The sequence below is a fragment of the Apium graveolens genome, chromosome 2 (genome assembly GCF_009905375.1).
Source record: "Apium graveolens cultivar Ventura chromosome 2, ASM990537v1, whole genome shotgun sequence".
NCBI lineage: Eukaryota > Viridiplantae > Streptophyta > Magnoliopsida > Apiales > Apiaceae > Apium > Apium graveolens.
Window position 1 is genome coordinate 95842382 of NC_133648.1, and position 16539 is coordinate 95858920.

At 34.3% G+C, this 16539-nt stretch overlaps 1 protein-coding gene across 1 annotated transcript; it reads right to left on the bottom strand.

The window, feature by feature from the left end:
* Positions 1–2054: 2054 nt before the first annotated feature.
* LOC141707666 (uncharacterized protein At4g26450) lies at positions 2055–7843 on the bottom strand. The gene is made up of 5 exons (XM_074510968.1): positions 7495–7843; positions 5056–7232; positions 4658–4847; positions 4451–4505; positions 2055–2269 (listed from the first exon to the last, which is right to left on the bottom strand). Exons 2-5 carry the CDS (start codon positions 7011–7013, stop codon positions 2214–2216), a joined length of 2259 nt encoding a protein of 752 aa, XP_074367069.1. The 5' UTR covers positions 7014–7232; positions 7495–7843; the 3' UTR covers positions 2055–2213.
* Positions 7844–16539: the final 8696 nt, after the last annotated feature.

Here is a 16539-nt window from a genome sequence, read left to right on the forward strand (position 1 = left end):
TTTCTTTGTATGAGTACTTATGTTTGTGCATTATGTTAGTGATCAAAACTTTAGATTATGGTTGATGATCAAAAATGTCTATGATCATTTTGTTAGTGACTGTTTTTCTTTGTATGACTTATTTTGTATGACTGAGTTGAAGATTATGGCAATGTTGCTCTTTTGGCATAATATTTTACTAACATAACATCACTACTAAAATAACACAGACAACAACTTTAATAACAGAAACCAAAGTACATCACTACATTACTAATACAAGACTAGTCCTAATACAATAACATAACATCCTTCCTTAAAATCCATATTACAACAGGTAAACATACAACAGGAGCAACACTAAATATCACCTTTTTCCTCAGCAACTGAGCTAAACCATGTATGAAAAACATACAACATGAGCAACACAGCAAATGCACGCCATTTCGTGACTTCATTTCTCAACTGCTTGATCTCCTCACTATACTCATTTCGAGCTGCCACCAACTCCATGATATGATCATTATCCTTCCTCCCTATATTCCTCAACAGACCATTAATCACACCTCTGCTTCGACCATTGAACTCCGGCTCAGCCCATTTGAAGAAGTTGCAGGTTTGGGTAGCACATGTTAGAAATCGACGACTCAGATTATACTCAGTCCATGACGTTTTCTCCACTGCCCAATTTCTGCATAAACATTGGTGGTTCATTCTTGGTTTAGATCTGCTTCAATTTTGGAGATTATCTGATTTGGGTATGCAAAACTGAGGGTTATACTCACATATATACACACAATAGAGCCGTTGAAATATGAACTGACCAATATGCCCTGCCTCACCGTTAACGACGTTAAAGGCCCATACGCGGAGCCATGCAAATGGCTTAAAATTATTTTTATAGCCACACAGTTGCTCAGTTTCTAAATTCGGCCATCAAAGTAAAAAAACTAATTAGTACAAGCCACCAAAGTGCAAAAAAGTCCAATAATAATAATATGATAATAAATATTAAAATTGCACCATGCATCTTGCAAGTTATATGCTATTTTGAGCGTAATATAGTTAACATGACTTTCAAAAATATTATTAATATTAAAGATAAGAAAAAATATTTATCTTTAACTCTTCTAAAATTAATTCAAATTATAATTCTACCAAATAACTCATAATCAATTAATTCTTAATAGTTTATACAAATCAGATGAACACAAATAATATATTTAAAAATTAAATTAAAAATACATGATATTGAAAAAATACAAAACTTGCATACGGTCTTACATAGACGAACATGAAATATGATTTCTTATGTTAAAATATAATTTCTTATGTTTAAGAAACACCTATAATTAAAAAATGGATGTTTTCGAAGTAAAAGGAAAATTTGAATTTAGGGTATGTGCACTAAAATTTTAGTTATAAAATAAAGAATTTATGATGTAAATATTAAAATATGAGTAGCCATGTCACAATTTTAATATTTTTTTATTTTAATAATATAATAGTGATATGTGATGATATTATTAAATTTTAAAATAAATATACGAGAATTGTTATATTCAATATGAACAATATTCCAAATGTTAATATTTTAAATATCCAAATTTGAATCCGTAAAAAGTGTAATATAAAAGATTTATGTATCATTAGTTTCAACAATGCATAATTATTATATTTTATTTAATTATATTTTATAGTTTTTTTATTTTTACAAAAAATATTATATAAATAATAATATTATGTTAATAGGTTAGTATATAATTAAACACAAAATTAGTAAAAGACAAAGTTTGTTGGCTGTTTGGGTTAGGAACGTAACATTTGATCGGGGTTAGAGGCAGGTGTTTCGTTTAGTAAGACCTGACATTTCAATATTTCATTTAGGTTGTATGGCTGGAATTGGAATTATGACATCATAATTGCTCTTCAGCATTATATATAATAAATAAATGGGACTAGGCTATTTCTTGTTTCAAAATTTGCTTTATCAAATTTCTTGTTTTAAATATTTTTTGTTTTTGTGTTGTATTATATATAAAGAAGAATCATAAAATTCTACTATTACAACCAAGTGCATCAAAAACAAAAAACAAATCATCAGAGTCATTACATAGGAGTGATACATGCAAACTTGTAAACATAATATTTAAATGAGGGGTCTAATAAATTGGAACAGGGGTGTTTAGGATACACCAATATACCTAAAGTTAGCTCCAACATGTTTGAGCGATTCAGAATGGTTTATCATATTCTTGTGGTGGCTGCTGCTCCCAACCTCGCAAAAAACCTACAATATATCATCCAAAAGAACTGGGTTAAATCACAACACACTGACACAATTAATTAAGCATCAAATTACAAAACACGATAACACCAAATATGAAACTGTTCACGTAACAATTCATGAGACACAATGGCACCAAATATGAAAACGCTGAACTGTTTTATGTGCACATAGAAGTCATATCATTTGCTGATGATGGGGACAGAGGGTTAATCTTGAAAGGCGACTTAATAATCAATAACTCAACATTCATATATTGATTGTATTGTGGTGTATTGAAAAAAATACCTAGTGATAGTCTAGATGGGATATTCCAATTATTCTCTTCTTTTTTTGCTAAACCATCCTATTGAATTTAGAACTCAAGTTCCTTTAACTATTTCGTGCCAAAGTGACATCAATTTCAACACATAAAACCTAATTCGATCCAGTTCACAATTGAAACCATCAAAGGAAGTCCGCCACTTTGTTAGCAAGACAGTGTAAACTATATACACTTGCTACTGTCAGATGACCAAATCTCCCTAAAACTAGAGCTGGCAATTCGTGTCGTACGTATACTTTCGTGTCGTATACTTTCGTGTTTCGTGTAGTGAAGGGCAAACACATATCCGACCCGTTTAGCAGGTAAACACATATCCGTAACTCATCATTTCGTGTACATTTCGTGTATAAAATAAATAAATATAAAATATTATATAGTTGGATATAATTTTACATATATATTAAATATATATAGATATATATTTACATATAATGATATGTTTTTGGATATATTTTTATAAATATACATGAATTTTATGTATATATACATATAATATTAGAGTAATATGTAATTTTATATAAATTAATATATAAATATTAAAAAAATTATTAAAAAATTTATTATTTCGTGTACTTTCGTGTCGTTTTGTGTATCCAAGGGTAAACACAGATCCGTACCCGTTTAAATTTCGTGTTCTTTCGTGTCGTGTACTTCCGTGTTCGTGTACCAAAAAGCTGAACACATATCCATTTATATCGTGTCGTTCTCGTGTCGTTTTATCGTGTCGTATGCCAAATTGTCAGCTCTACCTAAAACTCAAGGTGTTCGGAGAAGAAGCTATATGGATAGTATACCAGCAACATTAACACTCCTAAAGCTAAATGGATAGTATACCAGCAACATTAACACTCCTAAAGCTAAATGGATAGTATACCAGCAACATTAACACTCCTACTAACCCAAGAAACCCATTACGGGTAAAGAGTGGACTACCATAACAACCCCAAAGCGGCAACACAACTTGCTAATGGGAAATAACAAACGATGTGTCTGTATTTATTTCAGAATATTGTAGCAGGGTTTGAACACAGCTAGAGAAACAAGACCTTTGCTCAACCAAAGCTCCAATGCTATTAGGGATGATACATCATAACTTATATAATAATATTTCAACTATCCAAGGAAGGCCGATTAAATAAAAAGAAAATCTTTGACCAGTAAAATACCGACTAAAAGGCTGCTCCATTCCACATTTGAATTACAAATAGCACCAACTAACAACTGAGAGAATCTGTATAAAGCCCATCAGGTAGTAGAATGTCACTACGATTTATAGCCAGGATGGTGGGGAAATCTTTCAATTCCCTTAAAGCTTGAAGGCCAAACTAAGATAAGTTTGGCGAATTTGATTCGTCTAAGCACTTTGAGCTAAAAATAATTTTTAACTAAGATAAGTTCAGTATGTACATAGATGCGATCTTAACCCAGCAAGTACTTCTCTTCTTATACCTTATGTGCGTATATATTATTTACTGATCCTAAAATTCTAATATGTACGAAACGAAATGTAGTTTTTCAAGTCCATTTCCCAAACCTATAAATAATTATCATAGGCTTCTCACAAGGAAAGGAATTTTCAGCACATATTATTTCACTCTTTAAACTAATCCCTAACAACCCTTGATGTAGTTTTATTTCTTGAATTACCTACTTTTATAATGAAAATAGAATATAAATACCAAGACTAAACAAGATCCTTACCACAACTTAGATAATACCTAATGCATGTTAAAACCTTCTCTTTCCCGTCAATCGAGTTGAGAGATGAACTCAGAAGCTAAAAATATTCCAAGCATTTTTCATGGCAGATCACAAAATTAAGAAAAACAAAAATATTAAAAGCAAAATATCAGGCATACTTATTGGTATCTCTTCCAGCGACATGTAAATGGAATCATCTTCTCCAAGAATTCCCTGAAATCAGCACTAACTAAGTTATTTGTGCCCAAATTAGAATCCATTAGACAATTACTGCACACATTTAAATACATCTATATAGATATATACATTTAAATACATCTGAAAGGCGAGGCATATTATAATTGAATAAAGGGTTCGGTTGCTACCTCTCCATTGTTGAGACCCATCTCACTGTGTAAAGAATTAACATCAGGTGGCACAGAAGAACAATTAGGCATATCATTTCCAAGTAGTTCAGATATCATAAGTCCATATCCATCTTGAACCCCAGAAATATCATTTACATTCTGCGAATTATTTGTCAAGCTATCCAGGCCTGTGAATAGAGCTTCATCTCTGCACAGTAAATGATATCAAATTTATAAGATATTCTAGAAAAGTTGCCTATAGTAATTACTGAACTACTATTCCAATGGTGACATAAGTTATAAACAGACCAAAAAGTAAAAACTAAAACTCCTGGAATTAAACAGAGAAAAATTATTCTAATACTCAAATGACAAATGAAATTAATGCAAAAACTCGTTTATAAAGAAAAACGTACTTCTGATCTGGATTATTCAAGGCCATGTCTTGTATACAGTCATTTTCCAAATCAATCACCTCAACCTCTTCGCCGTTGGCTCCACGTGTACAAAATTTATCAGGGGTAATGCAATTGTTACTCATTGACAAACTGATATCAACATGTCCTGCTTCATTTTTCCTTTTTTGTAGATTAGATGGATACATAACAACTGGGTGATCATCATGATTCTCGTGCAGATCAGAAGCCCCCATAAGATTAAGATCACATATCTTGAATGAACCAGAAATTAGCTGCTTCTCTTCTGTACATTGAGTTTCAGGTTTGGCAACTCCACTAGGAGTCAAAGAAATATCTAGCAACTCTTTCCGCTCAGCTGCTACAGTCCCTTCTTCACCAGATAGATTCCTTCCTTCAACTAAGCCCTTTAGATGTTGCACGGAATTCGAAAGGGACAAATCCTGATTCCTTTCCTCAACTAAGCCCTCTGGATTTTGCACGGAATTTGAAAGAGACAAATCCGCCTGAGTATCTATCAGAGGATCCCATTCTCTAGTTTTCTTAAAATCATCCCTGCTATCCCTGTGTTGCATGGATCGTATTTCACCTTTCCATGAATCCATGGTGTTAGATCTGCCATATCCGGCAGCACCTTCATTTAAACCTTGCTCCTTCTCAAGGGATCTGTCAGGAAAGGATCTTGATCTTGTGCATTTTCCTAGTTCAAGTTCATGCCCAGTACCCTGATCTGCAGCATCCTCCTTGGTTTGCAGATTAGAAACATCATGATCAACTTTCAAACTCTGAATTTGGTTTACTGAATCATTACCTGAAGGACCATTTAAGTTTTGAGCTTCAACAGAGGTTCCAGTTACTAAGCAAAGTCCACTATCACTAGTGTTTACATCTTCAGCAATTGAAAGTGAGCCCGCTTTAGAAGCCTTTATTGTCAATGAAGAACGTATTCTGGTGGGCACTTTCGCAAACGTACATAGCCTGAGTAGATTACTTCCGTTCTTACTTTCAGGATTATCTTCTGCAGAATGGCTAACAGATGAGTTCTCTATCACACCTAGCTTCTCCATTTCAATATCACAATTGCCACCCTTCACATCTCCAGTGCCCAGATTTGCAAAATCGATGTCCTTGGGCTTCTCACTAGAGTGTGGATCAGACCCGGATGGATGATTTACTTCGGTACTTGAAGAACTTGCCTTTGATGCCATATCATCGGTCACCTGGTTTTTCTCATGTGGCGATTCTGGATGGCAAGAATTATCATTTTTTGATGCTATATCACCAGATTGTGACTTCTGCTCTCCGCTGATCCTTTCTTTACTTACTTGTTGCTCTTCCTGATATTCAAAAGCATTACCATTGCTGTCCTTATCAGGAGAAACCCCTGATTTTTCTGACCACGACATACTTCTTCCTAATTCTTGGTTCCCCTGAGCGCCATTATGCCTAAAAGATTCCATTCGTCTCTTTCCTCTCAAGTAATCTCTCGACTCTGCCATATTAGATTCTTCGGGAAACCTCCTCTTGCTACTAGTCCCCATGTCATTAATACCACCATCTCCCAAACGGCCAAGAGCTGACGGCCGGCTCTCTGTTTGAGGATCAATATCTTGTGGCCGAGGGCCTTGCAAGTTACTACCAACCAAATTTTTGATACCACCATTCTGCCACTTGCCAGAATATACATTTTGTGGAAGTATCCCCTTCGATACCAGATACTCTGTAGCTAATCGTCCCGCTTCCGTAAAAACATCACCTTTACGAGGTTGAGGCTGTGGCGGTTGAAAAGGCTTTGGCTGACCTCGACCAAAACCACGATTATAACCTCGATACTCAGAATTGTACATTCCATTGCCTCTACCACCCCCGTCAGGTGAAATCCGAGAGGCAGGACCCCCACCACCCATTCCCATAGGTGACCTGTAACCATTTCCCGGAGCACGATTTCTTGCATGCATATTGAAATAAATAGCAAATGAAATAATACAAGTTGAGAAAATATAAATGTCAAAACTAGTGAACTAACACATCCTTCAAGCTCAAATCCATATCAATTACCAAAACAATTTCACTGAACTCCAATTCACACTACCTATTCATATAAATTTCAGTACGACCACAGTCAACAAAGTGGCCAGCTCAAAGTTCTCTATAAAATCAAATTGCGCAAAAGCAGCCTGGAAAAGCCAAAAAGATATATATCATTCAGATTCCTGACGTCATCAAAATAAACATCCTTCTTGTATACCAGTACATATGTTAACATCAAAATAAAAAAAAAAAAAAGCATAAATCACTCGAAAAAGATCCAAATATCAGATCTTTCCAGAAACCCATTAATAAGTTTAACAAGAGTTGAAGAACTGGAGTTAAGATGTGCTAAAAAATGAAGAAGATTAAAATTTGGAATACAGATCTGGTGAAGGGCAGCAAAGTTACCTTGGGACTGATGAAAAGAAGGTCCAGAGAGTTCCAATCCAGGTCAAAACTTAAATCTTTATTTTAGGGTTTCTCATAAGTCCTACCATCTTCAACCTCAGTCCATCCAAAGAAGGTCCCTTTATCCTATGTCTATAAGCCCCAAGGTTTAAGGTCAAATCCAGGGAAATCTTGATTAGTCCAGAAATGAATTAGAGTATAAATCAATAAAGGGATTATAATGATGATGATGATGATGATGATATATGTAAGTATGTTTTTATGTATGGATCATAAAATTAGGTAATTCATCAGATGCAGATGATAGTTGGAGAATGGAGCGTCTGTGTGTGCTTTTCTTTTTATCTTTCATTTCTTTTGTTTCTTTGTCTACCGGTCCTCCCAGTGGGTCTTCAGTTTAACGTAAAGCCCAGTTGTGTCCAATGCCGCGTGTTTGCACGCCCATTTCATTTCATACCTTTTTACCTTCTTTTTTTGTCGGACATTTTATTTCATACCTCGTAACAAAGAATATTACTCAATTATTAGTCATATTAGCCTAATTACACTATGTATGTTTGAAAATTTTAAAATAAATAATTTAAAATTTGAAATAAATAAATAACTTAAAAGTGATAAGCAGATTAATATTTTTAAAATATATAAGTGTTTGGATAATTTACTTATAAGTCATAATTTGTTTACTTAAATGCAATAAATAAATTACTTTTAAATATAATTATCATAATTCATGAATTTTAAATTACATTAATATTTAAAAACATATATTTTAAAATAAAATTTAATAAAAAATAAAAATAAAAATCATAAAAGTTAAGAAAAAATACGTCATTACTAACATTAAACTTATCAGCTTATAAGTTATAAATTTGACTTATAAGTTGGGTCGACAAACACTCGTCGATAAATTATTGTGAGCTTATAAGGGATAATCCCCTTATAAGTAAATTGCCAAACAAGCTCATATCTCTTATCGGCTCATTTTCGATTCTCACTCGTCAGAATAAATAATCAATTGTACGACATGTTAGCCTAATTATTCAAAAAACGCTTTCAATAATCTAATACTAAAAAATTTAATTCAAAAACCATGATTCAATTCAATATAGAAGAAGGATTAAGAAATGAAAAAGGATAATGTTACAAATATTAAAATATTATATTTTAAAGTATTTACAAAATGAATTTCATAAACTTATTATGAAAGTTGAAACATTTCATTATTTTCATTAATTATTAGGGATTCATAGGTCCATATTATTACATATTATTAATAATTATTTTATGTTCGTTTTCATAATTTTTTGATAAATAAATTGTTTTACTTTGTTTTGTAGGAAAATAAATAAAATCAGAATTTGAGCAGGAAAGGTGAAAAGGGCAAGAAGGTGGATAATACTTGAAGCTAATAAATTTGAATACTTATTGGAGAAGAAGAAGAAGAAGAAGAAAAATAAAGAAATATATCTTAAGCAGGATTTGATATTCCAAGACTCAAACCCTCATATTTTCCCTATATATATATGAGTCTCCCCTCTTTTATTTTACGCACCTCAAGACAACCAACATCTAGAACACCAATCTAGAGCTAGAACCTTGTTAGTTATTTGTTTTGCTCATCTTATTATCATATGTAGCTAAATTTGTTCCCTAGGATGAAGATGAAGTTAATTTAATTATTTTGATATCTTCTTGTTCCTATTATTTGATTCTCATAATTTTTCTTGGTGCCTAATTGTTCATGTAACGCCCTCCAGACCCGGGGTATAAGTCTGGGGGTTACTAGCTATTCACCAAACATGTACAATCTGAATAACAATAATAAAGAAATATATCTATGTTAGCTCACACACACACTGTAGAGGGGGGTGAATACAGTGTATAGCACAATCAAATCGAACTTTAATAACTCAAGTAACAGAAAACAAACTTTATTAAAACAATAAACTCTGTTACAGTATAGAACTGTTCTCTCTCAGTGATGAACAAATATCACGAGAGCTGATAGGGTTACAATGAATAATCTTCTCGATTGTGATAACACTTATAGTGTATACCATATGTCTGTGTTTATATACTACACAGTTACAAGATAATCACTAATTGATATGGAATATAATTCTGCTTCCTAAAATATATCAATCAGATATCTTTTCTTCCAAGTATTCTATTCTTCATAGAATTCCATCTTCATGCATATCTCTTGTTATGTTTGTCTCGATCTTCTTTCCTTTAACCAGTTGCCTTCCTTATCTGAACGTCCTTCAGTACTTAAGTTCTGATATCCATCTTCTGATAATTATCTCCTGATAATATAAGTACTGATATCCTTAAGTCCTGACTTCCAGTAAGAACTGATTTATCCTGTTTAAGTAAGATCTGAAAACTAAACATAAATCACATTAGCCATGACATTATCAAATATATCTAACAATCTCCCCCAACTTGTAAATTAGCATAATATACAAGTTTAACAAATATTTGATGATGTCAAAAACATTAAGTACAAATGCATGAGAATTTGACTAGATAACTACAACTTACAGTCCTTAAAGCTTTACCAATCTTTAACTTTTGATAACAACTTCAGTCTGTATTCATATCAGAATTTAAGCAGTTGTAGATCTTGACTTGGCTTCATCTTCTGATCTCTCTGATGTCAGGAGTTGTTCTGAGAAAGTTCTTCAACAAACATCTCTTAGCATATGTGAGTTCATCAATCATCCTCCTTTTAGCATCTTTAAGTTCTGCAGAATCTTCACCAATTTGAAAGATTGCAGCCCTGAGATCATTAATTCTAGCTATCCTTATATCCTGATCCAGTCTGATCAAATATGCCTTGTCAGACTCAAGATTGAATTCCACAGCCCTGTAACCCAGAAAGGTAGTTATAATCTTAGCAGAATTGGGCTTCATCTTAACAATATCACCCTTGTGATCTCTGTACTTTGGAAGATACGTGCTGTCAGACTTAACAGAATAAAGATTTTTCTGTTTCTGAATTTGACTCTTCAAAAAGTTTGTAGCACTTTCTGTTATTTTGTCATTCACTTGAAGTAAGAATAATACATATTCCAGTTCTTCAAAATACTTCAGTGGAATGGCATTTTCCCTTATATGATAAACCCTACCATCTGTCATAAAGTACAACAAGATGTGTTATTTCAAGTAGGTATGGTAAACCATTTGTACAGATTCTAGTTGATTCAATCTCTCAGGAGTTGCTCCAATACCTGGTTCACTTAAGGAAGTTGGATCATTGGTTGTGTTCTGTATTCTTCTTTCAACAGCACTTCCCAATCCAGTTTTATCTCTTGCTTCCTTTCCAGTAACCACTCTTGCTTCAAAACCACTTGCATCAGTCTTCAAAGGTTGAGTCTGTTTGGCTTTAGTGAATCCTGGTAGGAGTATCTGGTTTAACATGAGCAATGTCAGAGGTTTCCTTTGATATATCTTCTGATATCAAGTTAACTTGAGCTATGTCAGAGATTACTTGCTTCTTTGAGATATCAGAACTAACTATCTCTTGACTCTGAACAACTTGAGCCATGTCAGAGGTTGTCTTAGAAACTTTTCTTGACGTCAGAGCAAGATCAGCATCTTCATCAGTAATTTCTTCATTCACAGGAGGCACATAAACCTTGATAGGTTCACCAACTTTCTCTTTGCCCTTGGACCTTGGATCTATCTGCAGTTGTGATATAGCTTTGGTTGCTTCAGAATTTGTCCTTTATTTTATCACAATGCCTTTGAGTTTTGGAAGTTTCTTTTTACTAGAAGCTTCAGATTTAGATTTGACTTTTTCTGATTTAAGTCTAGCTTCTTCTTCCATCAGACTCTCCAAGTCCATTCCTGGATTTTCCTTAAGAAATAACTGTCTTGACATTTCTTCATCAAGATCTAAAAGTTCATCAGAACTTATCCTTTTACCAGTAGCAGAAGTAATTCTTTTTCCAGCATCAGAACTTGTCCTGTGACTTGTGATTTCAGCTTTTCTTGATGAGAAACCTCTACCTTGACTATGACCTCCACCCGTTTCAAAGTTTCCCTGGTCATCTTTTTCATCATCCTTCCCCTTCAGTGTCTTATCAGTTTTGTATTTGGACTTAATTATTTTCTCCCCCTTTTTGGCATCAGCAGGTAACATACGAGAGACAAGCAATTCCACTGAGGTTTGGATTTCATCAAGTTGAGATTGCTGAGAAGCTTGATTTTTCAAAATAGCATCAATTTGAGACTGTTGCTTCTCTTGGGTCTTCTCAATATAAGCAACTCTGTCAAAGGTAGGTTGGAAGAATTTTTTCTTGTCAATTTTCTGAACTTGTTCTTGCTTGATTAATTCTTCCTGAATTTTATATAACTTTGCATGAGTAGTTGAATGGAGACCTTGCAGATGTTTAGTACTCAATGCAGTAACTCGAAGCTGTGTTTTGAAATCATCAGTAATTAACATCTCATCAGCTTTTGTCAAGTGCTCAGCAAGATTCTTTGCAGATGGAACACAGGTAACTGAGTTCCATTCCTTAGTCCACTCCTTCCTGTAGGAGTTTCACTCCAAGGCACTGGTGCTTCTCTTGTAACAAACTTCTTAACTAGTTCACTTTTATGAACAGTTTGCTGAGGTGCATGTCCTGAAGGACCTGCTTCATCAGCATCTGTATTTGGAGCAGCATCACCAGTATCATCAGCATTTGCAGCATCAGAACTTACAGAATCAGCATCTTATGATAAAACAACAGTATGAGAAGCAATTGAGGCTTCAGCATCATCCTCTAAGTGCTGATCTGGTTCCAAGTTCTGATCAACATCCATATCCTGATGCTCACCTATATTCTGATCAACATCATCTAGATGCAGAGAAGGTGTAGTAGACAATTCTGGAGTTTGAGTAGCATCAGTAACAGGTGTTGTTGATGGATTAATTGTTGTTGGAGCTTCTAAGTAAAGTACCTCAGGCACAACCAGGTTCTGAATATCAATTTCAGCATTTATGCCTGGATCAATAGAAGATACAGTCTTATGAACAGTTGACACATATGGTGTGTTTGCCTTTTTTGTAGCAGCTTCATGAGTTGGAGTCAGTGGAGAAGCAGTGACTTCAGCAGATTCTGGTTCTTGTGAGATCAGAGATTCCTGATCTCCTTCCTTAGCTACTGCTTCCTCATCATCTGAAACTGGCCTTTTAGCTCTCTGTTTCTTGTATCTCTTTGAAGGTGGGTATTCCTTGGGAGGTTCAGCAGAAGTCATTCTTCTAAGCCTTTTGAGAAGCTTAGATCCCCCAATGCCAGAATCCTTCTGAGAAGGAACTTTCTCAGCTTCTTTAACAACAGGTTCTGATGGAGAAACCTGTTTCTCACTATCAGACTCATCTCTCAGAACAATCCTCCTTCTCTTCTGAGGTGTCTGAGTAACAGTCTTTGTCCTCTTGGGCTTGGAAGATGAAGGCTTCACAGTAGGTGCTGAGGATGAAGGTTGAGCTATCTGTGAAGTTGAGAGATATGATTTGAGATATGTTCAGAGGGAAGGTTGAGGTATAGATGTATGAGTGGTATGTTCTGATGGTTGCTGTGGTGTTTGGGTTGTGGTGGTGGGTTGTACATCAGGATAAACAAATCTATAGGTTTGAGGATCAGCATTTACCAAGATCTGTTTGACAGACTGAGGAATCTGTAAAGGTCTAACATTCCTATCTTCTGTCATCCTATCCCAAATAAAACCTATAACAGCATTTGCAAAATCAAAATGAGTTTGGTTAATAATAGCATACCCGATGTGCTGACTCATTATTGGAATGACATCAAAGTTGGAACACTTATTCCCGAAAGCTTTAGTGATGCAGTCGAAGAAGAAGCTCTATTCCTTTCTGATATGAGCCCGTTTCAACTGTCCAAGCTTAGCCAAACTCTGCTCATACCCCAAACTGGCCATTAACTCTTGTAGAGCTGATTCCTCCGGTGTTAAGAAAATACAGCCTTCTGGTAAATGTAAGGCCTTGCGTATTGTACCAGGAGTTACCACATGTTCAGAATCATCCACTTCAAAAACAATACTGGGAGTACCAGTTGTACCACCATTATCAAAATGCCCAGTCTGCCAAAACGTCAGAACTTGTTGGCTTGAAAAGACTGAAGGTTGGGTCAATGCATACCCAATTTCACTGTGTGCAAGAAGATCTTGCATAAAATGCAACTCAGACGGAGCTTCAGCATGATCGAGAATTGTAGCATAGTTATTTGGAACAAACTTAGCTCCATCAATGATCAAATCCTTAGGTGCCATGAGAAAAATCGAAAATTAAGATTGCATGTTAGGTGTTTGATAAAATGTCTGTAAGAAAAAACCAACGTCAGGAGATGAGAGAGAGTAAAAGCAAAGAAAGAGAGATAAAGTGTAAAAGTAAATGAAAGATTGTATAATCTTCTCTCTCTCTTACTTATACTTGGTAAAAAAAATATAACCGTTGGACACCTATCAGATATGCAACAATAATGAATAGTTAATGGACACGGGAAAACAGTAATCACTACTTACCCACTTGCAGTTTTTCAAGGAAAAATCGTTCCACTTACCCAGTAATTCCATTAATTGAGGTAAGTCAGTTTTAATTCAAAATTTAAATTGTTCCCACTTATTCAATTATTTTCACTGCAACACCAATATTCTGAGGAAAAAATTCGAGTGTGAGAATGATCAAAATAAATCAAGTAAACAAATACTGATATTTTAAGATCAGAACTTAATTTAAATCAAAAATGAAATGGTCATCAGAATATGAATATATCAGGATTTATTAGTGCATTTAAATTATAAACATCTCAGAGACAAATCTTGCAAAAAGTAGAAATTCCATTAATATATTAAGAGAATACATTCATGAAATTTAAATTACATCAGAGCATTACAAGATTGTCCTAAGCTTCTATACCTAACATCAACAGCTTTTGTCCTAGCTCAAGAAGCAGGGCAAAGCTGACGATGAAGAAAAACAGGAAAAAAAATAAGTTATTTCTTCTTCCTACTCTCTACAAAAAGAATAGCGAGTCTGATGATTCGCTCTTGATGGCGGAGAGATTCCAGCCTTTCTTCCTCCAATCGCTCCAGATGGCGATGGTAGTCCATGTAAAAGAACAGGAGGTGTGTGAGAACCTCCTGGGGAACCGAGTCCCAAATCTCATCAGGAATGACAGTCACGTGTCATTCCTGCTGCCAGGCTTCACAGCTCAGCTCCATGTTGAAGGTTTCATAGTTCAAAAATATGTTGTAGTTGACCATGGTTTTGTTGGTATGAAGAAAATGAAGGTGAGTATATGAGAAAAGAAATGATGTGTAGGCTGTTGTGAAGTGTTTGTTTATATAGGCAAGAGAATGCCAGGAGACGCAAGGAAATTTAATGCGGACAGGTAGAAATAATTCTACCTCGTCTCCCTAGACTTGGAAGAAGAAAAACAGTCATTAGAAAGGTAAAACAGGGTTTAATGCGCACAAGAAACAAGTAAAAATTACTGTGCATGTACGTGTACCACTATCCCTAAATATATTGACTGTTAATATTCCGCCCAAACATATTCTGATTTAAAATGAGACTTCTTTTAGATTTTATCCACAAATAAGTCAAGTAAAGGATCAGAATTTAATATCAGAACTTAGACTTATATCAGAACTTAACAGTTATCAAAACATGATTTCTTAACTCGAAAAATGAATGCCTATCTTTGTAATTCTTCACACAAATTCTGATATAGATTCTTCAGAACTTAATCATCAGAATGTTCAACAGAACTTGTCCTCAGAATTTATGCAATCCGACACATAAACTGTTCATCTAAAATAACATAGATCACCACAGTAATTTTCATCATTCATATGGAGTGTTTAGTGTGTGCATTAAGCTAAATATCAGACAAAGAGTAAAGTCTGATTCACTTCAGTACATCTTAGAAATAAGGCATAACTAAAATTTTACTAAAAATCTGTCATTATTCTGAAGCCTACTATTGAATGAGTTCATGCTTGAGTCCACCTCAACTATTTTGTTCTAATTTTGTGCATCTTTTTAAATTCCATTTTACAGTGGCTTCTCAGTGTAAGTGAGTCACGACTGCTTATCAGAATTTATGCTATTATCAGAGTATTTCTCCAGTAATCATAGAGTGTGAAAAGTCACCAAGAAAATATTTTGCTTTTCTGATGCATATTACTTAATACCAGCAATTTACTTGGGTCGTCCCTTCCACATTTTTACTCTAGACCTAAAGGAGTACCTGATTTTTATTTCTTTTTCTTTTCCCTTTTTCTTTTGATAAGTGAGGTTTATCAGCACTTAGTACATTCAGCAGATTTACTAACACCAGAACTTAACAGATGAGAAGCATTATTCTAGTTTTTGACTTAGTAATAAGATAGACAGAGTAAACTTAACTAAGCTCAATATCATAATTTGCTTGTGTTAATGGATTTCCACATAAATAATTCCTTCTAACATGGGATCTCTAGTTTATTGAAGACTACTAGGTCAGCATCTAGCACATATATCCTCATAGGATATAATAGTTACATAAACAGACATATCACTATAAGAGTTTAGAAAGTCACATCAGACAACAGTCAGTACTTAAGCAATTTTCAATTAAGCACAGAATACACAAAGAGAGTAATTTCTGTAAATACTGATCATAAAGTCTGATGCATCAGAACAAAACTAAGCAGATTTAGAGAAAGAACCTGAAACCATTCCAAGTTCATTTACCAATCTTGTAAAAGTAGCTTCACACAGTGGTTTTGTGAAGATATCTGCTAGTTGTTGATCTGTTGGAACAAAGTGCAATTCCACTGTACCTTCATCCACATGTTCCCTTACGAAATGGTACCTGATGCTGATGTGCTTTGTCATTGAGTGTTGAACTGGATTACCTGTCATAGTAATAGCACTTTGATTATCACAGTAAATAGGGATTTTAAAATATGTTAACCCATAATCCAGTAACTGATTCTTCATCCAAAGAATCTGTGCACAACAGCTTCCTACAGCAATGTACTCTGCTTCTG

Coding starts and splice junctions, on each gene's coding strand:
- LOC141707666 (XM_074510968.1), bottom strand. CDS start 7,013: ATGCATGCAAGAAATCGTGCTCCGGGAAATGGTTACAGGTCACCTATG. Junction 4,848..5,055: donor TTGAATAATCCAGATCAGAA/GTACGTTTTTCT, acceptor TTTACTGTGCAG/AGATGAAGCTCTATTCACAG. Junction 4,506..4,657: donor TGGGTCTCAACAATGGAGAG/GTAGCAACCGAA, acceptor TGCTGATTTCAG/GGAATTCTTGGAGAAGATGA.